Source organism: Aulonocara sp. 'chitande type north' Nkhata Bay, linkage group LG18, assembly GCF_057382095.1.
Source record: "Aulonocara sp. 'chitande type north' Nkhata Bay isolate Kocher_YH1m ecotype deep benthic linkage group LG18, A_spYH_male_GT1.1, whole genome shotgun sequence".
NCBI lineage: Eukaryota > Metazoa > Chordata > Actinopteri > Cichliformes > Cichlidae > Aulonocara > Aulonocara sp. 'chitande type north' Nkhata Bay.
In genome coordinates this window covers 13622208-13648931 of record NC_141361.1, presented here as the reverse complement: position 1 = coordinate 13648931, position 26724 = coordinate 13622208, and the positions used below count along the sequence as shown (strand labels likewise).

At 38.8% G+C, this 26724-nt stretch overlaps 1 protein-coding gene across 3 annotated transcripts in view; it reads right to left on the bottom strand.

The window, feature by feature from the left end:
* Nucleotides 1-22759, bottom strand: part of myo9b (myosin IXb) — a 31499-nt gene extending 8740 nt beyond the window's left edge. The window contains exons 1-24 of one of the 3 annotated variants that reach the window (XM_086270951.1): nt 21860-22759; nt 20830-21670; nt 13646-13740; nt 13420-13482; nt 13140-13239; nt 10875-10975; nt 9752-9875; nt 9442-9531; nt 8519-8635; nt 8114-8248; nt 7631-7749; nt 5818-5959; nt 5402-5591; nt 5124-5193; nt 4787-4909; nt 4670-4709; nt 4442-4564; nt 4184-4264; nt 3973-4083; nt 3732-3854; nt 3329-3478; nt 3006-3148; nt 2151-2474; nt 123-201 (exon numbers count right to left, since the gene is read on the bottom strand). In XM_086270951.1, the coding sequence (XP_086127077.1) occupies nt 123-201; nt 2151-2474; nt 3006-3148; nt 3329-3478; nt 3732-3854; nt 3973-4083; nt 4184-4264; nt 4442-4564; nt 4670-4709; nt 4787-4909; nt 5124-5193; nt 5402-5591; nt 5818-5959; nt 7631-7749; nt 8114-8248; nt 8519-8635; nt 9442-9531; nt 9752-9875; nt 10875-10975; nt 13140-13239; nt 13420-13482; nt 13646-13740; nt 20830-21609 (3423 nt within the window). In that variant the 5' untranslated portion in view covers nt 21610-21670; nt 21860-22759. The remainder of the gene's footprint in view (nt 1-122; nt 202-2150; nt 2475-3005; nt 3149-3328; nt 3479-3731; nt 3855-3972; nt 4084-4183; nt 4265-4441; nt 4565-4669; nt 4710-4786; nt 4910-5123; nt 5194-5401; nt 5592-5817; nt 5960-7630; nt 7750-8113; nt 8249-8518; nt 8636-9441; nt 9532-9751; nt 9876-10874; nt 10976-13139; nt 13240-13419; nt 13483-13645; nt 13741-20829; nt 21671-21859) is intronic. The other 2 variants (XM_086270949.1, XM_086270950.1) reach the window with 2 other exon arrangements.
* Nucleotides 22760-26724: the final 3965 nt, after the last annotated feature.

The following is a 26724-nucleotide window of genomic DNA, read 5'->3' as shown; positions in this document are numbered from 1 at the left end:
GCTACAACACTATCATACATGCAGCAAGGACACTAACAATCACTCAATAGGAGCACAAAAATAATAAAGACAGGTTAAATTAAACTTTTTAGGTCAATCACTGATACAGGAGCTGATGTTACCTCGTTGACTGAAGATGAGCTGTCAGAGCCTGATGAGCTGATCTTGGAAAGTTCATCTGCAGACATGGACTTTTTGGTGCTGTTTGTAGAGGGAAATAAAAGCAATGAGTGATTGTTTGACTAAATATAAAACACTTTCCAATCATTATTAATAGCATGAGAATCTATACTTTAGGATCTTAAGGCAGAAATACTTATTCAAGATGCTTAAACAGAAAGCATGTCATACAGTTAGACCCATAACTATTTGGACAATGGTATCATCTTTGTAGTTTTGTCTTTTTAGTTTTGAGGCAGACTGTGCAGACTTGCAGCTTTAACTCGAGGGTTGTACCAGTACTATTGTACAGGGTTTAGGAATTACAGCCTTTAAAAAAAACCCAAAAAACCAAAATCACAGACAGTCCCCCATTTTCAGAGGCTCAAAGGTAATTGGACAAACTGACATAATTTCAGGTGATTTCATCTGTCCAAAAAAATTTTTTGTCTTCTTTTCCAGAACTGTGCGAGCCCAATCAAGTTTAATGCCTTTCTTTGCCTGAGTGTAAACCCTCTGCTTTTATTACGCCATTCATTGGAAGCAAGTGGCAGAACCTGCTGCTGTTGTGCTTTTTGTTCATTTTACTAACTTTATCTCCATCTAACGTTGTTTTTTTTGGCTCACATTCAAGCAAATGAAGTGGCTGTCTTTTGTTTCCCCCCAGTCTTTCAAAGTCAAGATCTAAAAGCCTACTACTTGTCTTCCTTTGCACTCTCAACGACAGAGAACTTCCAACACCTGATCATCAATGATGATGTGACTGCCCGGAGCAAAGTCTGAAATCCCAGCTGCGATTTGAAATCTGGAGCTGGTCTAACGATCATCGGGGAGCATGTGATCTTTGTGGAATATAAGATGGACCAGCTGTGGTGAGCCGATTAACAGCAGAGGGAACAAAGAGTGCAGTTTGATGCGCTTTTCATGAAGACACACTCTCACTTCCCGGACCACAGTGTGACCTTCCATGACTTCAGGACTTTTCAGGGAGACTGGGATGTTGATTGCGTAATAATTTCCTGCAGAAATGCATCCGTATTACTCACTAAGGGAATTTGTCCTTGCTGCTGGTGTTTGGATCTAGTGTGAATCCACACACTGTTTGGATTCCTCTGTCAGGTGATGCGGAGGTCATCCAAATAACTGTGGCTGTGGATAATGACCATCCTCTGCACCACATAGTGGAGATGCAGCTAATCACTTTCTCAAACGTGTTTGCACTGTGCTGCCACAAAGACAGACTCAGAAAACCTTGGTCATACCGCACGCCCTACATTCATTTTGGGATTAAGCTTCTTGCTGAATCATTTAGATTTGGACTCTCTGAGCTCTTCGCTGTTTAACTGAACTCCTTCTTTAGTGTGACTTTCAACTTTCTGAGCAAAGTTTTTTTTTTTTTTTTTAAAGCTGCAGTAACAGACATTTTCCCAGCTATTGTCTCATCTTCACCCTATTCACATTCATGAAGGCGCCTCTTGATTGCAGACCTTGACAATGATACGCCTACCTGCTAAAGAATGTTTTGGACTTGCTGGGTGAGGTTTTTCTTAGCTAAGGAAAAAACGTGTCTCCCATTTTGGGCCTTTTGGTGTGCTTTGCACTCCCTACTCTTTAAAAATTTATTGGATTTGTTAATGTGGCCACGCCTAAAGTTTCAAAAATCTCTTGGTGGGTTTCTTTTCAGCCTAACAATGGCCTCCTTCACCTACATCATCGTCTCACTGAGTCTCACGATCAGATTTTCAGTGAAAATCTAAAAAAAAAAAAAGTTAAACACTTATCTGCTTAATTGATCACTGAAGAATGAGGAAACAGGCATCCTATTAAACTTTTACTTTTGAGTCTTTGTGAGCTCAAAGTCTTCACTTCAAAAACATCAATAATAAAATGCACTGTGGTGGTTGCCCAAATTTGGACCTTGGACTGTATTCAAAACATTTTTCTGAGGCCATGTTAGCAGAACCACTGACTGTAGAAGTTGAAAAACTTACTGAAATTTATTTCTCCTATAATTTCTTTGCCGGAGTGCTTCAGAACCTGAATCTCCTTCACTATGTCTGTTGTCCTTCCACCTATCGGCCTTCTCCTTGAATCCCCCGAAATCTTTGTAGCGCTGAAGTGTGTTTCCCTTAGTGTGGCTGGTGGAGTCATTGTTAATGGAAACTAGATCTACAGGGACGGAGAAGGGTCTGGTGAGTGATGGAGGGGATTTGCCTTGACGTTTCTCATTGCCTTTGTCCCGCTGTACAGCAAGACTATTGACTGGGTCAGGCTGCTCCATTTTTTCCTGCCTCTTCAACTCCCTTTTTCTCAAGCTGTTATTAAAAAAAAAGAAAAAGATAAGAGAAAAAAGTGAAATGAATATGAATCCTAACAGTTTTTAACTGCTAAATTCTCATTTTACCTGAAATTTATTATTAAACCAGAGACCATTTTGCTTCCGTAAAGCTATCACAGATACAGCAGATTAGCACATATCCTATTTTGTCCTACTATTATTTAGCCACCAGAGGGCACTGACAAGCATATTTTTCAAATGGTGCATTTCAGCGTACATACCCTGATAAATGCATGCCTTTAAAAATAAACTGGATTGTCAAGGGCATGTGTTTGTGAGCAAACACATATTTCCTTATAGTATTAATCTGAAATCATCTACTGCTTGCTTGCATGCCCTTGAATGCAGCACTCTGCGCCAGATAAATGAGCCTAATGCACTGAGTGTGGGATACATCATCAATTCAAAGAGATCAATCAGTGTAATGCTCACAATCCGAGTAATGGCATATCTGAATAATAACTACAAGAGCTGTTACTCCTGTAATGCACTTCAGCCACATCAGTACCTTTCCCGTCCGCCCCGGTCTTTGGAGCCGCCATCATCCTGCTTCCACTCCGTGTGTTTGGATGCCTCCATGGACGTCCTCCATGCTGCCTGCATCAATGTAGCGGTTCGATTTTGGGTCAGAGAAAACTGACGCCATCTCCTCTGTAAGAGCAGAAATACTATTTTAGCCCTAATCAAGTATGTTTTTGACTTTGAGGAACATTTTCAGTTACTGGCACAGCAAGAAAAAAAAAAAAGAGCCTAAGTGACCCAAATCTTACTGGCTCAGCCTCAGAGTTTTTTGTTTTTGTTTAGCAGTGAGCATAAACAAAAGTGCTGCACCTGTATGATCATTGTAGCATCTCTTTTGTGCAGAAAGTGGAACCTTATGAGGCACGTGCGGAACCAGCGCTGCAGGGAGATGATGCGGCGCATCACTTCTTTGTTGAGTGTGTCTTGAAGCAGTTGCCGTTGCTTTTCCTTAAGGAAAACCTGAGTAGATAAGAAGATGCCATACATATAATAAATGCAGACACATTTGTGCAGTTAACTCTTCTCTAGATTTTAGCACACACACACCCTGCTTCTCTGACATTTATGCGTGTTTATTAGTTTACTTGCGTCAGAATTCTAAAATGTATTATTGTAATTCTGAAATTGTAGTTATTAACGAACGCTTTTAAAGGGAGACCAGAGGCAATTTAATATGGGGCTGATTGGTTTGAAAAGCGATATTGTGATCTACCTTTGTTTTTCCTATTTGGTAGGTCTTCTTATCCAAAGCCATCCACTCAAACAGTGCTGTGATGTGCGCTGGAGTTGCAGCAGTTCCTTGTGGAAACAAAATCCTAAACTTCTCAACAAATTCCTGCCATTGAGAGAAAAACAGCATCAGAAGATGAAAATGAATGAATCAGTTGTTCCTTTCCTGAGGATGATTATTTATATACATTTATAAGTAGAATCACATTAAAACGAGTGCCCACCTCAAATGTGTATTTGGCACTGTAGCCAGACTTCTGGATGTGAACTATCTGCAGTAAGCCTGTATACCTGATTTGGTTTAGGACAAGTTTATCATCAAAGCACAGCTCCTTCTGTTTAAATAAACAAAAAAAAAAAAAAAAAATGATGAAGTTTCTTATTCAGTGAAACATATAAACTTCATAATGATGATGCCACAGATTCACAGATTACCTTTTCAGCATTGGCGCGCACACAGAAAATGAAGAAAGGCTCGGCTTTTGCAATTCTGTCCATCAGAGTTGTGAGTGATGCCTGCAAGAAGCATACAAACAGTGAGCAAGTTTTCATTAAAGTACTTCATCTTAAACGGCAACAGAGTTTTTAAGCCTTTCTGATAGGGTGTCACTTGAGGATATCACCGTTAAGAATGACATAGTATTAAAATGTTTCCACACCAGGGATATTTTAGATGTTATGCTGAAGACAAACCTGGAACTGAGAGCCTACTGTAGAAGGATTTGATTTTCGGTGAGGATGGAAGATGGATTTGCTGGTTAGGTCGTGCCCCGTGAGACCAATAATGTGTCGGAGAGAACGCAAATCAACAAGGTTCTGTTTGATAAAACATAAATATAACTGTGAGCTTCCTGACTCTAAAACAAAATCAAAGACTATTGATAAAGAATCAGTTAACATCCATGAGTTATGAGGCTTTACCTTTGGGATAATCTGCTTCTGTCGACCGCTTTTAGTTCTCCTGCAGAAAACAGACAGAAAGAGGATTATGAAAAACTGTTATATATAATATAACTGTTTAACCAAAAGCAAGCTCACCTTTTCTGCACAGTACAGCAGACGGGCTGGCTGGTTTGGTCGTGACCCATGGCCAAAAAATCAAATACATCAACTGGTCGTTCATCAGAGTGATCAAAGGAGAAATCCAGACTCGTGCTGGTACTGCAAGAATGAGAGAACCTCTTTAACTTTATCAGCACAGAACCGTTCTTATGTTATGTTTTGTTTTTTGCTTATATGACCATGTGAAACTTAACTCACTGGATGTTAAGCTTTTTATTCATCATCCAGTGCTAAACGACATATATCTTGTTGGTGTCTGCATCGAGACCAATTCCCAATATGTGTCATTCATGTACTTGTGTGTTATATTTACCTGGATAGTTGAGTCAAAGTACTCCGGCGCTTATCTAGTATCTCTTTAAAAGACTTCCGCCTTGCAGCAGCTGTGGCGACAGTAAAGCAAGCTAGTTGTACATTATAACAAAAATGAGAAACATTTCACATAAAGAAACTCGACTGTCTTGATAAAGGCTGACAAACTCATTAAGGAAAGAAAGTCAAACAAAGGTGCCAATGTTGTCCTACAAAGGAAATTCACTTTTCTCTCTCTTTTTTTTTTAGATAACTGTCAACCATAACTAAACTACTCACTTAATTCTTCCCGTCGACGTCCCAGGTTCTTGAATACTGTGAGGATGCGGATGGCTGCTCGGAGGACACCCCATCTGAACTGTGCTTCCGGGCTGGAAGCAACCAAGTGATGGATGAAGGAGCGCTCACTGCTCCGTAGAAGTGATATGACATCAGGACGCATGTGTTCTGTGTTTTTCTTTCTGAAGTCCTAATGAATGAGAAATAGTAATGATCAGTACACAACCGTGTGTGGTTCACAGCCTTCGCAGTGTTTACACATGTGTCTGACACTAAAAACTAACAATGCTTCCACAGTTTTCTCTGTGGAGGGAATTAATGATTTACTTGGCTGCAAAGAGTTTTTTTCCCCCCACACTTCCTTATCAAACAAGGTTACTGCAAAGCCAAAAAAAAGAAGAAGAATTTTACTCCACCTTGATGTGATATTTAACCCTCCCAGCAAAGTGTTGAATCACAAAAGTTGGCTCTGTGTGTGGAGATGGTTTGAAGTATGGGTTGTCCTGATGCTGCTTCTTTATCTTTACCAGCAGACTCTTGTCTGTGGCCTCGGTGAGGCTGAAGAAACACAGTGAGAAAGAAAAATACATGACATAAGGCACCAGCCTTTTTTGGGCCACGGACCAGTTTATGTCCAACAGTATTTTTACGGACCGGCCTTTAAGGTGTCGCAGATAAATACAACAACAAAAATAACCCAAAAAAGAAGATTTATTGATAACACCCAGGAAAAGACCCAGGAAAACGGAGTTAACGATAAAAAACGCAAAAAAAATTAAATAAATAAATAAAAAATAAAAACACACTAAAAAAAAGATAAAAAACAATAAAAACCCTGAAGACCTGAAAGCCTCAACTCTTGCAGCCCAGCACCAAACGACTCCTGGGGGTTGGGGACCGCTGACATATGGAATAAATGTACGACTAAACAATGGTAAGACGAGATAAAGGCAACCTCAAAAATAAATAAAAAAAATCATTTCATCCCATAGTGGTTTTTGTTTTTTTTAAACTGACGTTACATAGAGAAATAATTACATTTTAAAAAGAAGAGTTGGCTCTGGCATATTTACTAGACTGACAATACAGAAAGTATACTGTGATGAACTGAATCATCTCTACCTGTTATTAGCTGTGATTTGCCCGAAAAATAATTCAAACTGAATTTTTATTTAACTCCTTTTTAATTTGAGCGTTCATAAAAGATTAATTACAGTCTGTTCTAATGCAAGTGTACTTGATTTTTTTTCTCATTACAGTAACAGGTTACAATCATTTAAATATATAACCATTTGAATACGTGTACAACCTGTTTTAAACCAAAACAAACTTCAATTAATATTAATTACTGAACACTTGAATGAATTTTACTACAATTAAATGAACGCTAAACATGAACTACAGCCACATTAAAAAAAAAACAAAAACAATGATTACACACAGAATTATGTCATGTATATCAATGTGTCTTTCACCAGGTCAAATAAAAGCCCGTCTGAACTTGTTTTTACTGAACTAAAAACTTCTTAAAGTGTGAAGAAAAACAAAAATGAAACAAAACAATCTGAATATGTGCAAAATAAAATTAAAACTGCCCAGAATGTGAGCTGCCTCGCTGGAGGTTTGTGCTCTCGGATACTTCTTTGATTTCAGTATATTTTTGGTAACAAATGAACTGATGCAAAAGGCAAAAAGTTTAACTCGTCTGCTAATACATAACTAAAGTATAAAGTATGTCCTCACCGAAGTTATAATTGTCATTATAGGCTATTCATTAATACAAAATTTCTATTTTAACTACATTACCTTGTAATTAAACAATTAAATAGTTTCAATAATGTAAATTTTATTTGTTTCTTTAACCCCCCCCAAAATATTAACAAAAACTAAACGAAGATTTCACACTAGTTTTAAAATACATTTTAGCGAAAGTAAAAAAAAAAACCAAACAAACAAAAAAAAACTAACAAACAATATTTTTTTAAAAAACATGTCATAGTTTATTTTCCCTACACAGCCAGCCTGAGGTGGCTTTAAGTACTGAAACATTTTCTGTGTCTTGACAGTCTAATTAGAGTGTAAAACGAACACCTGAACTAATTAGACATTTTTTTGTAACAAAAAAATAATTTCAACAAGCAAATGAACTATGGAAACTGAATTAAAAAAAAATATATATATAGATGAAAATTAAATTAATAAGGTCTACAGTAGTATGAGTTCACTTACTTGCTCTCCTTCTCCAGCAGGTCGAAGAGTCCGATCGACTTGTCGAACAGCTGAACGCAGTCGCTGTTGTCGCTGAACTCGATGTTTTTCCAGACAATGCCCTCTTCCACAAACTCCTCCTGGCATTTATCACAACATATTTACGCAATCATGTGAATCAGTCTTCCAAGCTCAGGAATGCCGTTAGTAACACAGTGTTGCAATGATAGTAAAATGAAACTATCCGCAAATTTCAATTTATTGCACATATTCAATTTGATGTCTGATTGCTCAATGTTCTTTGATTTGAAAGTAAAGAAAAGAGAAAAACAGAAAAAAATGTGGCCATTGAGTGTATGTTGTAAAACATGCCAATATGTGCGTGAAAAGCTGTGAAGAAGAACGTATTTCAGAACTTGCCAGTTAAGCGCACGTGTATGGTGTGTCCAGTTATAATAATGAAAAGAACTTTTTCTTGTTGTAAATGTGTATAAATAAACCTACTTGCTCAAGCCTGAAGATGTTGTGGTTGATGTAACATTGCAGTGTCTCGTTGGCGTAGTTGATGCACAGCTGCTCAAAACTGTTTGACTGGAGGTTTTCAAAGCCAAACATATCCAGGACACCGATGGACAAACACTAAAAACAAAACAGCAATGCAGACAAATTCAAAGGCACCATACTCAAAAGTGTTAATTTATGAGCTAAATATTACACAGACCTGTTCCATTTAAAAAAAAAAAAAGCACACATATATTAATGGATTTATTTGAATCTAATCGTATAAAAAAAACCAACTAAATGAATCTAAAGTGAAGCAGCCTGGCAGGAATGAATTTGGACATGGAAAAGTAAGGAAAGGCTTTTCATCTCAGTTATATCGTTATTATATTGAATCATGCGACTCACTGAGATGGACTCCTCCATGTCTCGTCTGTTCATGGTCGCATGGTTGATGTGAAGGATGATCCAGTCAAACAGAGCGCCGTATAAAGATTGGGCCATGGAGTCTCGCATTGCGACGGCCTGAAAGCACAGGAGCATAACATTACAGTCACATAATATTAGCATCACGAGTGTCAAAACTCATTTTTCAGTGTAAAAAGGGAGTGTTCCCTTTCTACCCTGATGTGTTTACATGCCTCTTCTGTACGGCTTTAACTTGCCTGCTCGTTCCCAGAGTTTGGGAAAAAGCCTCCCCTAATTGCAGTAATAGTAACCAACAGCAAATGATTGCTCATCTTGGAATTGCTGAATCACTAATGTTGTGGTGTCTATACCTTGTTATGGAATGTGATTGAGGCGTGTTTTCAACTGGTACTATGGACGCTGCTAATAAAGTTACACAATTACACATTGAATTCGCGTTTATTATTATAGTTACAAAACACCACAGTTTTTGTCTTGGTCGTATTGTTGTATTTATCTGCTACACATTAAAGGACGGTCCATGAAAATATTGGGGACCGCTGTTTTAGGGGTTTAATTCTATAAAAGTCTATGAGAGAAACAGGGCTCAAGCCCCTTGATCTATAATCTTAGCAACACTTTTCCTCATGAGTTTTGTTTTGTTTTGTAAATCTTGGTTCATGTAAGAATCAGAATGGAGACTAATTTTGGAATTTTTTTTTTCCATACACAGAGTCTAGTCATCTTGATGATGACGCTGAACATGCTGAGGCTTGAGGCTTCCTAAAAAGAAACTAACCAACTACTGAGTGACATCATCTCTCTCTTCTATATAGCTGATGATTAAAATGTGACGTTAATGTAGGAAGAAGGCAATAAAAGTTGACTTGTAAAATTAAAGATCAAGTTAACATTTAAACTACCTCATCTAGCGTGTACGGTAAAGCTATGGTGAAGCTGGCAGTTATCATTTTTCTCTTGATCAAAGTATTCACCAGTGATTCCTCTTCCACCTGGAAATAAAAAGAAATACATAAGTATTGAGGCATTTCTTCAATCTTCTGCAAATGCCACTAAAATTACAGACTGAGACATGTTTATTTACAAACCACACTGACGCAGTTTAGTTTTCATTTTCTCTGGAACTTAACTGGACCCTTTCAAGTGACCATTACAAATGTAGCAGTACGCAGTACACTGCAGTAACACTAAATCGGCTGTTTCTGATCATACCTTCAACAGGTCTGACAGTATAGACAAGACTTCAGGAGGTCCAACCTCCAAACGCGGAGGGTCGTCTGACTGAGTGAATGTGACGTTACCCAAGTGGAGGATGGCGGAGAGGATGGAAAATATGCTGCACATTGGACACAAACACAGTCAGTTAATCTTATCAAATGTATGAACCAAATGTCCACTTTGTCATATAATATCACAGAATTTCAATTTCAATATAATCTGTATCCGTAATATAATCTGTCTATTCATCCTCGTCTGCTTCCTCCCACAGTCCAAAGACCTGAATGGATTGTGGGAGGAGGCTGGAGCACCTGGAGACAACATGCAAAGTCCACACAGATGGATTCAAACCCAAGGGCCTGTCTTGGGGCAGGCACCAGGCCTCCGCCCCTTTAATTAAATAAGTAGAAGAAAATTCATTGGTTTTTTTACTTTTTAAGTGTTCATATTAAAGGTGGTCAGTGTTCCTTAAAACCTCAGATTGCTCTAAATGACACTGGCAACATCTTCAATGTAGTCATCTCAGCAAAACCCACAAAACAAACGTATGAGCTAAATTACTTAAAACTGTGAACCATGCAAAGTTAATCTAGTTGTGCCCAAGACCAAATGAGACAGCCAAAGGACACACAATTACTTTTACATTACTGTTTAAACTTTTTTCCCCCCCTCAATCTCATCCACACATCACTGATGAACTGGTGGCATATTTAACATTGTTTTGTTGCTCTAAATATATCAGTGCTGCCTTTTGGGACATCCAGTGCTTCACATTATCTTAAAAGAAAAAAGCTTAAAAGCAAGCTGCATGTGTAAGTCTGCACCTCCTTCAATATAAAAAAAAAAATCATGACCAAATCTATAAAACCCTTTATTACTACTTTTGTTTTTTAAACTTCCCACCTTTTCAAACTATGAATTGCTGTGGGTGTTTTTTTGTCAGGGAAACCAACCTGAACAGCATACAAACTATGTTGTTTTTGCTTTTCTGCACATGCCTTGTCCCGAGGCTGCCAGGTGCTTTCGGACAAGCTCTGACCTGTTACTGACACTAGTATAGTATAACTTTTATTCTAGTCTGTAGCATTTTAGCTCTTTCTATCATTATCATACATACTGTTTCTTAGTGGAGGGCAGGAACCCAACCATCTCCATAGCTTGATGGAGCCTCTTGTACTCTTGCCCAAGTTTCTCCTCATCGTCTAAAAGCAGGTCTTCCTGTGGAACATGCAGAACACAAATACATGTTAAGCAAAGACAGATGTTTATGGATGTAGTTATATAAGAATCCACACACTGCATCATGCAAGAACATGCAAACTGAGGAATGCACAAACCTGTATGTTTGGTTTAACTCAGTAACGCTGAGATCAAATGCTTTCTGTGTGGATTTTTATGTGCGCATGCACAGGTATAGAGTCTGTATTGCAGTGGGTAACGCTGTTGTTTCCATGTATACTTGTGCACTGGCACGTCTTCATGAGTGAAACTGAGCTGATCATGTTGGACTTGAAATACTGAGCAAAAGTCGCTTTTTCTGATACGTACAAGACTTCAGCAGTGATCGCGTCTTCACAGTGAACGAACTATTAGAGGAAAGAACACGAGAGCAGTGGCAGATGTATACACTGGCAGAATACAAGCTGCTGCACTATGGGCTCAAATTGTGGTAATAAATAATTTGTACTTCTAAATCAAATGCGTATTTGTGAACTGAGTTTTGTAACCTTGTAAACCAAAATATCTGAAAATTTGATGTTTGTGCATCTTTAGATGAGAATTTGTGTGCGTGTAAAAAAGATTTTTGTTTGTAAAAAATATTTACACAACTTTAAAATTTTTTCGTTAAGGTCGCACAGGTTGCACACAGAAAGCAAAAAACTACCTGTAAAACTCTGCGCTCAAGTCCCTTTGCTTGTGTGCAAGTTTAGAGTTACAAGTACAAATTTTGACCAGATTTTTCTTCCTTTCATCTTATTGGTCAATGTCATGTCATGGGTTTGGCTGTTGGAGAGGTCCTTTACTGAGCTTCAGGTCCTGGAAGAATAAATGCCCTTTTACATGCCAGCCCAGCATTTCCTGTCATCACCACGAAGGAAAACAGTCTGCGCATGTCTGAGTGTACAAGCACTCTTTTCAGGTGGTTAAACTGTAATTTTAGTTAAATCTACATCTATAAACAGGGAGACAATGGTAAAAGAGTCAGTGAAAAATAAACAAACATGCCAGACTTGTTCTTAAGTCCTGCATTTAATAATGTAATTTAGTGGAGAAGCACAGGCAGTGTATCAGTTAAAAGTGCAGTTTTTCAGCTTTACGTGAACAGATGTTTATTTCCTGTACAGCAGCTGCATAATGAACAACCTCAGGTAAAGCATACATACACATCTACACTGACACAACATTTATGTTTATCGTTGGCCAGCAGGTTCAAGTCCCTTCACTGTCTGGTTCTTAAACGACAATTCACTACGGCTGGTGTCTCTAGCTTAACATGTCTCAAAACAGAATCGCCATTACCCAGCGTTTGTTCCTCAGTGGGTGTGTCGCCACGAGAGGAAAAACAATTAGAGACATGAACAGGTTGGTGGTGTACCAGGGGCTCTTTTTAGGGTTATGGTTCCTCTTCATCCTCACATAGAAGGCATGTTTTCAGCCCCTACAGATAGCTATTGCTGTTGTTGCTATAGAAATGAAACTGAATTGGATTACTTTTACTCCAGTTTGTAGCATTGCAGTTACTGTTGCATTGTGTGGTGACATAGTATGAGTCAATGTTGCCACAAAATCCAGTCACCTTCCTTTCAAGTTATGGGCTGCTGGCTATGACACACGACAGATGAATGTCACATGACTATAATAAGGAAAACATATAAAAACAAATGTTTACCATCATTAAAATATAAAAGCTGCTAAAAAATAAAAAAATATAAATGGGAATATCAATTTTCCCTGGTTGATGCAATAAACAGGAGACACTCTTATCAGGTGGTTAACCTGTAATTTCAGTTAAATCTACATCTATAAACAGGGAGACGAGGGTAAAAGAGTCAGTGAGGAAAAGTAACGAACATGTCAGACACGTTCTTAGGTCCTCCATATAGTAATATTATTTGGAGGAAAAGCATGTGTGATGTTAAGTGCAATTAAAGTGTAGTTTTTTTTTTTAGCTTCATGTGAATATCTGTTTATTAATTATACTGCAGCTGCTTTCACAGGCTTCTCTTTACTTCCAAGAAGTTTCAAGACCCTGTAGGTCTGTTTCCATAAAACATATCTCGCTGGTTTTCACGCATTTGATAACGTTATATATGGCATGTATTTAAGCTGGTCTTCCACTTTCTCTCTCACTGCTGCTGTAAAGCCTGTGGATCAAAGGTACCTGTTTGAGGTAGAGATAATCCTGTGGCTTTAGAAGATGTAGCTCCTCCTGCTCGTCTTTGGACGCGCCCATCAGCAGATAGTAGAACACATGGAAGTTTCTGCAGGAGAAGCAATTTTCACTTCAACTTTCCAATGACTCAGCGCTTTTATTGGGCTATGGTAGACATAAGGTTTCTTGTACAAACTAGGGAGTGGTGTGAACATGATTATTGCCAGAAGAGATTTTCTAAAAATTGCACATGTTTGAATCTTGTATTCTATTTGAGTCTTATTTATACCTCTCACTCTTATCTCTGGTCACCACGCGGCATTTTTCCAGTAGGTACTTTTCAATAACGGCCCTGAACGAGAGACAAAGGAAGAGAACGTCAACAAAACCCATGAAGCTGCAATTGTTCTTTTGTGACACTGGAAGAAAAACTACTATGAAACAAACGGTTAACTTTGAAGAGACACGACTCAATCAGAGGTGGTCCATGAGAAAAACAATAAAGGGCGCTTTACCCTCTGATGACACCACTTTCCAGGTAGTTGAGCTGGATGAACTTCCCAAAGCGACTGGAGTTGTTATTCTTTGTGGTCTTGGCGTTGCCAAAGGCCTGTTTAAAACATAAAGAACATCAGTTTTCAGTAAAATAAACAGACTAATTCATCGGCATGTTTTCCACAAACACTGGCACCCAAACACAGTAAATGTAGGTTTGTGGATGGCAGATTACTGTTACCATTAGTCGGTTTTATGTAATGACATGGATAGAGTTGGTGTAAATGAGTTGTGCTTCAGTGCACATCTTATAAATCAGGAGTGAACACAAAAAGGAAAGCAAAAAAGCACCTTCACTTTATAAACTGTTTTTGTGTTTTCTGCAGATATTTAACCTGTTTTGCTCAGAGAGGTCGCTAACAGCTGTTCATCTCTATTACAAGCAGGAGCACTGCGAACAGAAGCTCATTGAAATTGTGTTTTGCTCATGAGTTCATAAAAACTAAAACAAAAAAGAGAAAGAAAAGAGATTTGCTGTCATTTAAGGCCCAGTTCCTTCTTTGTTGGCTGGTATTTTCTGCCTGCTGTTGCTCAACCTCACAAATGTTTATTCAAAAACTAAAACCTATCAGCTAAGCGCTGATTAATGCATCCTTTTAAAATTCTCAACATCAGCTGGTTCTTATACCACCGTCTTTTTGTCTTTTATATTTGTTATCAATTAAACTAAGATTTATTTCCCTTCCTTGAAGGAATTTTATGACCACTGTCACGGTTATCAGGTCTCTTCTTAGTCCCGCTATTAAAAGTCTCAGATAAAGGCCCATAATTGTTTGTCACTTAATAGATGCTGCTGACTCATCCATGCCAACCATCTAAAGCTTGCATGCATGTGCGACAGAGTGAGACGCACATGGATTCTGTCTACCAAACGGTCCAATTTGTCCCCCCAGATTATTTGAAAACTTTCTAAAAAGGAAAGCAAAGTTTTGGGGGCTGCTCATTTAAGCCAAATCAGAGCACTTAGGTCAGTTTGACTGTTTTAAAGACAAAGTCACCACCCTGCCACTGAAGTAAGGATGATAAATTGTCTGTGTCACTGTATTTTTAGCATGATGACTGTGAGATTAAAAAGTCATGACTCAATTGCTCTTTCTTAAGAACCTCAGGCTGTTCAGGTTTTGTTGTAATGGGCGATGTTTACGGGAATTGATTACGCTTCTTCACACTCAAAGAAAGGTAATTGTCTGCATTTTTTTGGGTAGTGATTAAATAGTTTTTCCTAATCAGGCCCAGGTGCTAAACTAACACCCCTTCTTTATCTGCTCGGCTGACGGTCATGTCCTAACAGGTCAGAGCAGCGGTGCAGACAGTGAGCTAGATACGCACACGGCTCTGATCACATGCCAGGAGGAACAACTTTAAAAATCACTGAAAAGTTCTCAAAATTACACCCATGTAAATTTCGACAGACTATCAAATTTCCTTTTAAATTTCAGATGAATCAATTTCACATAAAGAATAAAGGCAACTAAATAATGTTGGTGGATGCAGCTGGGAAAAAATAAAAGGTATGTGGAGAGACAAAAAGATAGCTGGTATGCAGTATAAAGTATAAATAAAAAGACTTTATACTGGGATCAAGACTCAGTGTAACGAGCAGCTCCCTCAAACACGGGTAACAATTTTAACTTAACCATCACAACACTGACAAACGCAGATGGTGTAAAGAAAACCAGAACAAAAATCACAGTCATCACAGTAAACCACCAATCTGTGAACATAACAAAGACCAGGTATTCTTCCTCTCCCATCCTCAATCACATGCTGGAAATGTGCACTCACTCGTCAAAACTCAGAGAACCCATGATATGCAGAAAAAAGATGGAGGTCCTTTATAGACCCAAAGATAATGGAGGTACTAATTCAGGTAGATATGTAGATGCTTGTGAGGTTGGTCTCTATGAATTAGCCTTGAGAAAAAGCAATTACCATAGTGGGAAATACCAGAAGTGAAAGAAGTTATAATGGGGAACTTTTTTTTTCACATTGAGGACATGCAAATGTAAAAAATAAGCTGTTTTCTATTCTTCATGAAAGAAGAAGAAGAAAATTTCAGTGATAAATTTTAATATATTTTATAGTTTATTATTTTTCAAGCAGTGCTAAGATTATGAAACAGGTTTTAAATGCCGTGTCGTGTTATCTGTTCTGGTCCTTTTCAAAGAAAGTTCATGGTAAATTGGGCCGGCTCACTGTTGGACCGACTATCAGCCCATTCACAATTTAAAGCAGTATTACCAAAACCAGCAAGAACTGTAACTAAAGTTATCTGAATACAGAAGACAGTTGATGGAGACAGGATGTATATGTGCTGTGTGAATATGAGTGCAAAGTATAAATACGTAAATGGGACATGCAGTGATATAATGAAATAGAAATTATACTGGAGAATACGTTATGTCTGTAGAGTGATTATGCATTGACTCTAATGCAGGTGTTTTTTTTTTTAAAATAATTTCTTATTGTTGTGTCTATGAAACTCAATGCTGCTTGTGTAAGAGGAACCTGCTTCTTTCATGTTTATGTGCCGTGGCTGTTGGATGGTGTGTGTACAGATCCCAGGTAGATCAGCTTAGACTGAAGCTGATGGAGATCCTGATTAAAAACAAAAAAATTGGAAATGAAATTATAATTGATGACAATAAAAATAAAGCTGCTAATACACAAAAAAATGTGGCATTAATGTCAAAAAATTCCTCCGATTTTGGAGTAGTTATTTTGTTCTTTCATTAAATTTTGTGGTTCTCCAGCTTGTGTGCAGACAGTCTGCGACACCTTTCACCGCTGATTTGAATATGAATATTATATCAACAGCAGCAATGTTCTGTCTTGTTTTATTTGACTAATGCATTTGCATAATACAGTACTGTTTGACTTATTTGTTCTGTTAGCAAACTAATATACGTAATCACACTAACTAAAGCAAAAAGAAAGAAAAAAAGAAAAAAGAAAAGTGTGGTAGAGGATGGTTATATGTAAAAGAATAAAAAAAAAAAATCACCTAGCATGTTGCTTTAAGCTTGTATGATTTGGCTTTTGACAGTACAGGTGAGAGGTTACTGTCATGACAATAAAAAAAAATGGTTTGGTGCTTTTATTGCTATAGGTACATAAATGCTATCATGCTGCTAATATAATCATAATGCTAGGTGATTGCTAGGCAACACAATGACATGATAATGTCTGATATAGTTAATAACCATCAGGGGCCTGAGATACATTTTTGTCACGTTTGATTGTCCTAGACCAAGACTTGGGCAAAGAAACAAACACTGAGACAGACAGACACGTTCATCATGTAAAATACATCAAGCACATCATCTAAACGCTCTCGAAATCCTGCTCATTTAACTTCTCCTTTTTTGGGGGCCAATTCCCACACTAGGAATGGTTGGCTTAGCTCATGTTTACCAGTGAACACCTAAATGTCGCAGTTGCTGACTTGCAAATCAAAATAAGTAATGGAACTGGTGCCAAATGGACTGTGGAATGCTGAAGGCGGAAAAGGGGAAAATGGGACAGAGAACAGCTTCAAATAATCTGTAATCTCCTTCGATATGTCGACTTGTGAAAATCCATGATCCACGGATTAAACTAACCAGGGGCATGGATTGAAAGAGTGCCTTTATTAGAGAGCAGAGGGATACAGAGAGAGAGAAAAGTGATTTATACTTTGTTCTTTATGTTTAGCAGCAGGCCTGCCCAAGCACGTTCTGACACGTTCCTGTTTCTTTTCTCTACTCTGTTTCATTCCCTTCAAGACAACACCCTGCAAATCCTCCCAGTGGAGCTCAGCAATCTCATTCCTGATCACCAATACCTACCCAATCAATCATTCACCATTTCTGGATAATGCAAGGTGTCGTCATCTGCGGACTAAAGACTGCAAATAGTCTGAAGTCAGTAGCCGTTTCCTAGCATCAGAAAGATCAAAGCTAGGTGTACTTTCCACTACGTGCCAACAACAGTTGAGATAACACTGAAAGTTACAGGGAAAAAACAGAAGGCCCAATATTTTCAGATTTTAGATAAAAAGGAACAAGTCTTGAGGCGTGACTCATGCATACAAGGAAATCCCAGTGGCTTAACTACACGACAAATCGGCGATTCCCCATAAGCTTTTTGGGAACAGAGCACAACACACTATAAAAGGAGGTAAAGCTCAGCTAACAGGAAAAATATTTATGCTGCAACCTGTTGGAAGGAGAAACTCGCTCAACTTGTTTAGAGCGAAGAAGAATCCATATTTAGCAACTGTCCAGTGAAAAGCTGGTCCTTTGGGATTGTGTTTGCATGTGGGTGTGTGAATGTATGTGTGCGTGCATAATCGGAAACAAAGTGGGATGATATCCTTTGTATGAGGTTAGTTGCTGTACCAACAGAGAGATAAAGCCTGTACATAAACTCAAACAGAGCATTCTTACACATTTTGGTAGCTGGGAGAGATTTAAGCAAATCTCTGTCACCAAGTCAGCGAACTCCTCTCAGTCCTTGAGCAAATACAACACACACTTAGATAAGTTTAAAAGAGGAAAAGCATCTGGCCTAGTTTCATGTCTGCTCTCTGTCATGCACTGTGCAATTGTGCAACAGGCAAATGAAACAGAAAGCAAGTGGGAAATGTGTCGTTACTCATTTACACGGACACTGTAGCATGACGATGGTGTGATAGAAACAACACAGACTACAGTGAAACTACAGCGGTGGGTAAAAAACAAAAACAAAAAAAGAAGTGGGAATTCCCAGCCGGCAGACTTTGCTTTACTTTCTGGTGCCTTCAGATTTTGGGAAATTGTTTGAGCTTCATGTAAATCCTGATGTGAGATGTCATGATGTCCTGATGTGAGACATGTTTGCAAAACAAATAGATCACAAACAAAAAAAGCAAAGCTCATTTGTTTTCCTATTCTAATGTGATGGTATTAATAGCTCTTCAGAGCTTTTCACTAGTAAATGATTACAGGAGCTTCCTTTAGAGCTGAATTTTTTTGTGGTTTTTCTTGATTAAGCTGAGGTTTCTGCTGCAGGAAGTTACTAGTCAGTGGTTTCACTATTTGGAACATTCTGCATTTCATTTGCATGTCTAAAAAAGGATAAGAAAACAAAAATCACCCTCATCTATCAGAAAACTCATATCAGCACAAGTCAGACCTCAGCTTGAAGCAATCTTTCTGCTTTAGTCACGTCACTCACAGCAGCAGAATCAAATGATCAACATTAGTCTGCTAGTGAGATGACATAATCACTCTGTAAAAACCAAAATTGTCAAACTTGCAGGCCTGCAAATGCTTGATTATGCTGCAAGCTGAGGTGAAACTTGAACAAATAGCACAAAAACTGACAAGTCGACATCTATTGGTGCCTGCGATAGTCTGCTAGCTACCAAACCAATCACAGAAGTTTTCAGTGAAGCACCCCTTTGTCCTCCAATTTCACTTTGCAACTGCCAGGAACCACTTCCCAACTGGTTACAAAATCAATCAAAATCATTGACGACCAATTATTTTAGTAGTCGACGCGTCGTTTGAAGCTTTGTAAGATCCGAAAGCAGTAGGATAAACGTCAAACAGACAACTGATTTAACAGAAGTGTGAGATGATTGAGAATTTACTCCAACGTCCTGTTACATTTTGGATAGCAAGGAGCAGCTGGCTGACTTTATTAAACTCAACCGAGACAATCTGCTAATTTCATTAAAAGTTTAATAAACGATCATCTTGTCTTTATTTTTAGTTAGCACATACCTTAAACTGTAAGCTAATGATAGTTATATAAGAGAAGATGCATGCTGGTGCAATAAGATGTATGTTTTACGCATTATCTGATTAGTTGACTAATCGCAAAAATGATGGGTGACTAGTCGACTATCAAAATAATCGTGTGTGGCAGCCCTACTCCACAGTGTAGCAGCTAACACATTCGGATAATATACAAGAAATCTTGGTTTGAGACCGGGAGAAAACACAAATCCCTGTATCGTGGACATGTTAGAAAGGGCACCCAGTGTGAAAATCTGTGCCAAATAACACTTGGTGAATGCGGGCATTTAGTTACATGTGAAACGGACTCCACACAGAGGAATCAGGAACCCCAGGTAAACCACGCTGAGCCACTCTCTTTGGTGACAGTGCTAACCACTACACCACCATCAATGGCAAAAATGCCATTGATCTGAAGGTTTTATGACTTTACAGTTTACAAACCACAGTGCAATGTAGTCTAATGAAAGTAGTGTCAAGCTGTATAGATTTAACCGTTTCCCCACATTTGTTAAGACATTCCATGCTGTTAATCCGTCTGATGTCTGGTGTATAGCTGCAGCTTTCTAAGGGCTTGGCCATGGCCCAGGTGGAGGTTTTGAATGTACTTTTTTTTGCACTTCTTTTATCTTTTTTATTTAGTGTATGTTACAGTGGTTTTACTGGTTTGCCCCACTGTACCGTCAGCTCAAGCAATGTGTGACCCATAAACTAAAACAAGTTTGACACACCTGTTCGAAAAATTAACCAAAACTAATATGTTTCAACAAAACTTAAAATGTTATTTGGGGTTTGCAGTATGTGCTGGTGAAGAAAAAAAAGAGGGAGAGAAAGAGAGAAAATTGGGGTTATAGGTAGAAATACTGAAAATATGTTTTCAGTAAAAGAAAGAAAAAAACCCCCCCAGAGAGGTAGATGGGTGTGCTGCTATCTGCAAGATCTAAAATCTAAAGTGATAATTTCTCATACCAGGAAATCACCTCTCTTTTAAAGAAAAGGTTGAGTGTTTTGTCAAATGTCAAAGCAAGAACTGATTTTTTTCAATCGTGGGTTTAGCTCATTCAGTTTGCAGTGATATTTAACAGGTAATAGAGACGCTGTGAAAAATGTTTGTGGCAGTTGGAATCAGTCGACTTGGTGAACTGTTTTGGTGACTCAGGAGGCAACAATGTGAATTCTTCAGTGTTTCTACACCTAAATGATAACAATCGAAGGTGATTTTTATCAGATGTTGTGCTATGTGAGAAGCTCTGGTATCTTGTTGCCTCTGCCTCTTTTGAGGGGGGGCAAACTCTGGACTGCTCCAACTTTTATTTTGAATTTTTTTTTTTTTTTTTTTTTTACATCAGTGGTTTGAGCAGCATCACATAACAGTGACCTACCTCCAACACCGGCCCGGACCCGAGGATGGTCCTTTCCAGCCCGCTGGAGTACATGTTCTGGCTGAGTGAAGTCAAGCAATGAATGAGATAACTGCTGCTTTCAGTCTTCCCTGAGCCACTCTCACCAGTTATCACAATACACTGGTTAGCCTGCCTGTTCAGCATAGCGCGGAAGGTCACGTCGGCGATGGCAAAAATGTGAGGACTCAGTTTTCCCAGTGGCTGGTTCTCGTACATTTTGACGTACATGGGGTTGTAGTAAACAGGCAGGAACTTATTGGGATTGATGGCGATGAGGATCTTGTTGGCGTAGGTGTAGATTTTGTGCTTGTAGAAGCGTTGGCGTAAAACCTCCAGAACATTCTCCTCGGTCAGTGTGGAGAGGCTGCAGAGGTCATCACACTCCCCTGTGCAGATCTCTGTTCTGCACCCTCCATTGTTGACCTGCTGCTGCTGCAGGATGAAGTAGTACCCTTTGCTCTGAGGGTGCCACTTCTGCACCTCTCTGGGCCACAGCAGGACTCGCTCCAAAGGGGAGTCCCCTGCCTCCAGCGGCCTCTCCTTTCCCCCGCTCTTCCTCACCTCCAGCAGGTCGTATGCCTGGTTGGGGTCCAGGTCCAGAGTAACCACAGCATTGTGGATGACCAACGCCACGGTGTCCCCAACACTGATCTGCAGGGGACAGTAGGCAGCTGTGTCATACGACACCCTGGGGTAAATCTGCACAACACGGGCCTCTTCATCATACTCTAGGGCCCCAGATCCATCTGTAGTGCTCATCCTGACAGTCAGAGACAGTCCTCAGCATAACTCACTGCTCCAAAACCTCAGCAGGGGTCCGCTGTGTAAGCACACACACACACACACACACACACACACACACACACACACACACACACACACACTTAAAATCAGGAAAAGAAGGACAAACAGCAGTGTTTAAGTTCCCACTATTCCCATCTAAATTCCCAAGTAAACAGTCGCACAGGTAAACAGCACTAAAGAATTAAAATGCCAAAACGAGCCTCACCTTTTGAGCAAAACCTCTCATTTCATCTTTTAAAAGCAGAAAAGGCGCTGAGAGCTGCGGGAAGACGAAGATCTCTGCACCTCCGTTTGGCGCTAACCGACTCCTAACACACTACTTTTAAGGAGGAATAAATAAACAAACAAAAAAACTACCTTCACCTGAGTGTTAAAGTAAAAGCGAGCCAAGAAACTGTTAAGAGAGACTTTCAAATGAAGACAGAATAATTTCCCAGCAGGTCGGCGTCGTCCTTCCTCCTAGAAATCACAACTTCGTTCAGAAACTCAGGATTTACGTCTCCGCGTCGTCCTGGTCCGAAAGTTAGGTTAACGTTACTTCCTACATTTCTACACACACACACACACACACACACACACGAACAGCAACACGCCCGTCGATGTTTTCGTACGTCACTGACCTGTAAAATATTTATCTTTGAATAACAGCAAAGAAACAAAAGCATCACCAAATAAAGAAAGAAAGAAAACCACAGAAGAAGTTACGTTAACAGACTGAATGAGAACTTTAATTGCCCCAATTTGTGTGCACAGGTGAGCGTGGGGTTTCGGCTCCACCTAGTGGAGAATTGGAGTATTACAACCAACTAACACCACTTTTTAAATGTATTTTTAAAACCAGTAACCAATCATATCTACTGTATTTACACTCCTTATTGTCTTTTACAGAATGTTTCTGTTTTCACTTGGATTAGGAAATCACTAACACATTTCATTAATGCCGTCTGTACGTGTCTAGTCCTAAAATAATTTTAATATTCTTTTCACATTAAATAAAAAAACCCAAAAAACTTTTTACATTATGCCATCAACATACCTATCACTGCTCCTTATTTACCTGCTCAGGCCCTTAAAAATCAAATTTCTTTTAAAAAAACTTTCTGAAGCACATTTTTAATGTTTGAAAACACCAATAATAGGATTAGAATTAGATGAAAAGGACATAATTAAAGCTGCTGCTGCTAATGTTTGTGGGAGTCTGATCTAGCTAAAGAGAACTACTGATTGTGTAAATGGCTGCTGATGTCTGACATTAAGTTTGAGTCTCTATTTAAACTAGCTGACTAGGCTAGTTTAAATAGAGAGTATCTTTGTGGTACTCAGTCACTGATTAAATGAAGGATGTCTTAGGTGTCCCTTGAGAACTAATGCCGTAGTTTGGTAGTAAACCAAAGATTTTTTTTTAGCCTTTTGAATCAGGCTATTTTACGCATAAGTTAGACATAAAAACATATGCAGAAGTGGAAGAACGCACACCATGTCCTAACAATAAAAGTCAAAGGAATAATGTCACAATATTTCATTAGAAGTAGTAACCTGTTAGAAAAAGCTAAACTTTATATGATACTTTATTTCATTTTACTGACTGAGCAGTGAGTAAGGAGTGTTTTATTGTTTGTATATATAGTACTGTGAAAAAGTCTTGAGTGACCTCTCATTTCTTCATATTTTCCTGTGAAAATGAGAAATAGGTGCGCTGATTTATTGTAACATGAGCAAACATACATGGAAACACAGTGTATATAAGGCAAAAACAGCTTTAGCTGCCACCAACAGGGTTTAGGCCACCCCAGAAATTGTTTTCTCTCCTCAAATGTGTCCATTTATTCAACCCGTATTACAAAATACTGATGATTGCATCTGTGTGGGTCTTAAAGATATTTGAACAATTTCAGAAGTACTGTCTGAGAGCTTTCAGGCGAGTTTTCTTTCATCAACTCACCACAAAACACTGCATTATGTCACAAAAATGTAAAATTATGAATTAAGAAGTAGCAAGACTATATTTTTAAATCACCTTCTTTGTTTTTTGTTCTTTTATACCGTATATAAAGTTGCTGTTTAGGATGGCAAAGATGTTGAAATCCATACATTAAAAAATGCTTGGTGGGTGCAAAAGGAGTTTCATATAAGATGATTTAAATTTACATGTCTTTTTTAAGGTCTGCTGAAGCCGTTTGTGTGCTTGTAAATAACCCTACAGTGCTTATAGTTCTCAATATGGAGACTCAACGTGTAACAAGCAATAAAAAGCAACACGTGCATTATTATGCAAATCAATACAAACCTGAAGCAGCCTTTGTTTAATCATGAAGCCCACTGTGGAGGTTTGTACCTTTGTACGAACAGTGTAATAATAAAGGGTGTGACATCCAAATGCATGCATAATAATGTCTGCACAAAGTTCTTGGGGGAAACATAAGATCTGACTTTTTACAGTTAAACAGAAGTTAATGAATCACTACTTCAAATAAACTGGAGTACGTTTTCTGTCACCTGCTCAAACAGGCTCCAGTGTATTTGACTCCCCTGCTGTTATAACCACAGTTTCATTGAAAGAGAAAGCAAAGGGCGCGCCCCCACCTTTTAAAAAAAAATTGAAAAAATGCACCGTACACCCTCTTTAATGCTCTCTTGTTGTTCATAGTAGCACTGTGCTCACCTACAGTGAATTAATGAAAATCTATATGAAATTCCATTGCATTTTTGAGTAGGCTCTTCTCATTTTTGCACATCTCTGCAGATTTTTTTAATGCATGAGTCCACAGGCTGATGGCCCAAGGTGAAAAGCAATTGTTCACACGGCACCTCAACAACTGAGGACGTCCAGAATCGATAGCATGTCTTATGATGATCAGTTTTGCTTATGCTAACGCAGGGCCTGTCCATTCAGGTATATAATGACTGCAGAGGTGTTGGAGCCGGTGTATCCCAATTTGGTGAAGACGCTTGGAGACACCCTGACAGCTTATTATCGTGTGAGGAATGAAGAGAGGCGACGCAAAGTGTTACTCAGCACAAATCAGCTGCTGTTGGTAGCGACTCCCTGCAGAGGCAGCCAGATTTACCCACACAGGGAGACAAATTAGGACACACACACACACACACACACACACACACACACACACACACAACCCCGTTCAGCTATCTTAGTGAGGACCCTCATTGACATAATGCCTTCCCTGGCCCTTTACCCTAACCATTACAAATGAACAGTGTTACTTGAAAAAAGTAATCAGTAACTAATTACTGATTACTTCCCCCCAAAAGTAATCCCGTTACTTTACTGATTACTTATTTTCAAAAGTAATTAATTACTTAGTTACTTAGTTACTTTTTAAAAACACGATTTACAACCTGAATAGGTGATAAAGCGATAGATCTCTCAGCCCAATTCTACTTTTTCTACATAATCCATCATACAAAATGTAATCAAATGGAAAAGTCCCTTTTTAAAACTTGTTTTATTAGTTTTAATCTTTTAACTTTATGCATCAAGCAAAAACCTAATTATATGCAACATTCACTGACTGGAAGAAATTTGTTTAATATTTAAACCTATTTTCTGCACATTCCAGCACATAATTATTTTTTTTTTTTGTGTTTACACTCACTCTTTCAAATAGATGCAAGTAAAACACAGCAGAAAATAAATAAAATCAAAGACTAGCGGTCCTTTTGCTCTATTTTCACCTGTAAAGCTGGAGTGGCGTAGGTGGAGGTTTACCCTGGTGCAGGTGTGCCGCAGTGGTCAGTGGAAGGATACGGCAGTTTCTCTGTGAATTTCCCATTACGTGGTAGCGCACTCGGAGCTTGCTTGGGAATTTAGGGGTTTTTTTTCGCTGTAAAAAGAAGTTTTCTTCCCACGCACAATGCTAATGGACGCTAATGTTTTTGTCACTTTTTATGGAATCAAACTCAAAGTAAGGTCAGTACTTCCACGCTTTAAACACTGCACGCTCATACTCTCTCCCGTACTCGATATATGATCCACTGTTGATCTGCACACAGCTGTTGTCATGAATGTCACACTTGCTTATGCAAAAAAATCACGGTTTTAGTAACGCAGTAACGCAGCGTTCCTACGGGAAAGTAAAGGTAATCTAATTACCGTTTTTGCAATAGTAATCCCTTATGCAGTAACGCGTCATAAGTAACGCAGTAACGCGTTACTGCCCATCTCTGCAAATGAATGCCTAACCCTAACCCTTACCATAAACCTAACCATAACCTAATTGTAACCCTGACACTAAAACCCAATTTTGAGCCTCAAAAATGCCTTTAAACGCCTTCAAAAATGTGAGGATCGGGTTGTGTGTCCTCACAAGTGACTGCTGGTTCTCACAAGTATAGTAGAATGCAGATTTCGGTCCTCACAAAGATAGCTAGACAGGAACACACACACACACACACACACACACACACACACACACACACACACACACACACACACACACACACACACACTGGATGGATGAATGAGGACACATAATCTCTCTATGTCATCATTTCTCCTGAAATCATGCTGCCGAGTGTGGTGATAAACATGTTTGTGGTCATTTTTTGCCACGTTGTGATCGTTTCGAGGGGATATTGATGGCATCCTTGGTTATGCTGATGGTCATTAGGTGTCACTCTTGTTCCTGCTGGACTGAGCCAGTTCTGCAAAGACACACTGAATCCAGTTCAGTAGGCACATGAGTACACACCCCGGAAAATGATTCATTATTTCACTCCCCAAAGCACCAACTTTGACAAGATGTGGTTCTATTTTTAAGCTCTGCAAAAATAATAAAAAGAAAAGCGCAAATTTGACACACCAGTATTCTTGTGACTCAAATCATGAATAATAACCCCATCAGAAAGTGAGATGTAGTGCTGAAAATCCTCTGAGAATTAGGGCTGTGCAAATTCACACTGATTCAACCTGCTGTTATCTATCGTTGCCCCTTTTCTTCTTCTTCAAACCCCCCCTTAAATCAGAAGAACCTAAACGACCTTCCAATTTGTCTGGAAATGCAAAGTCTTTTACAGCATTCCTCTTTGTTTTACGGTGCAGCCGCTTTTTGT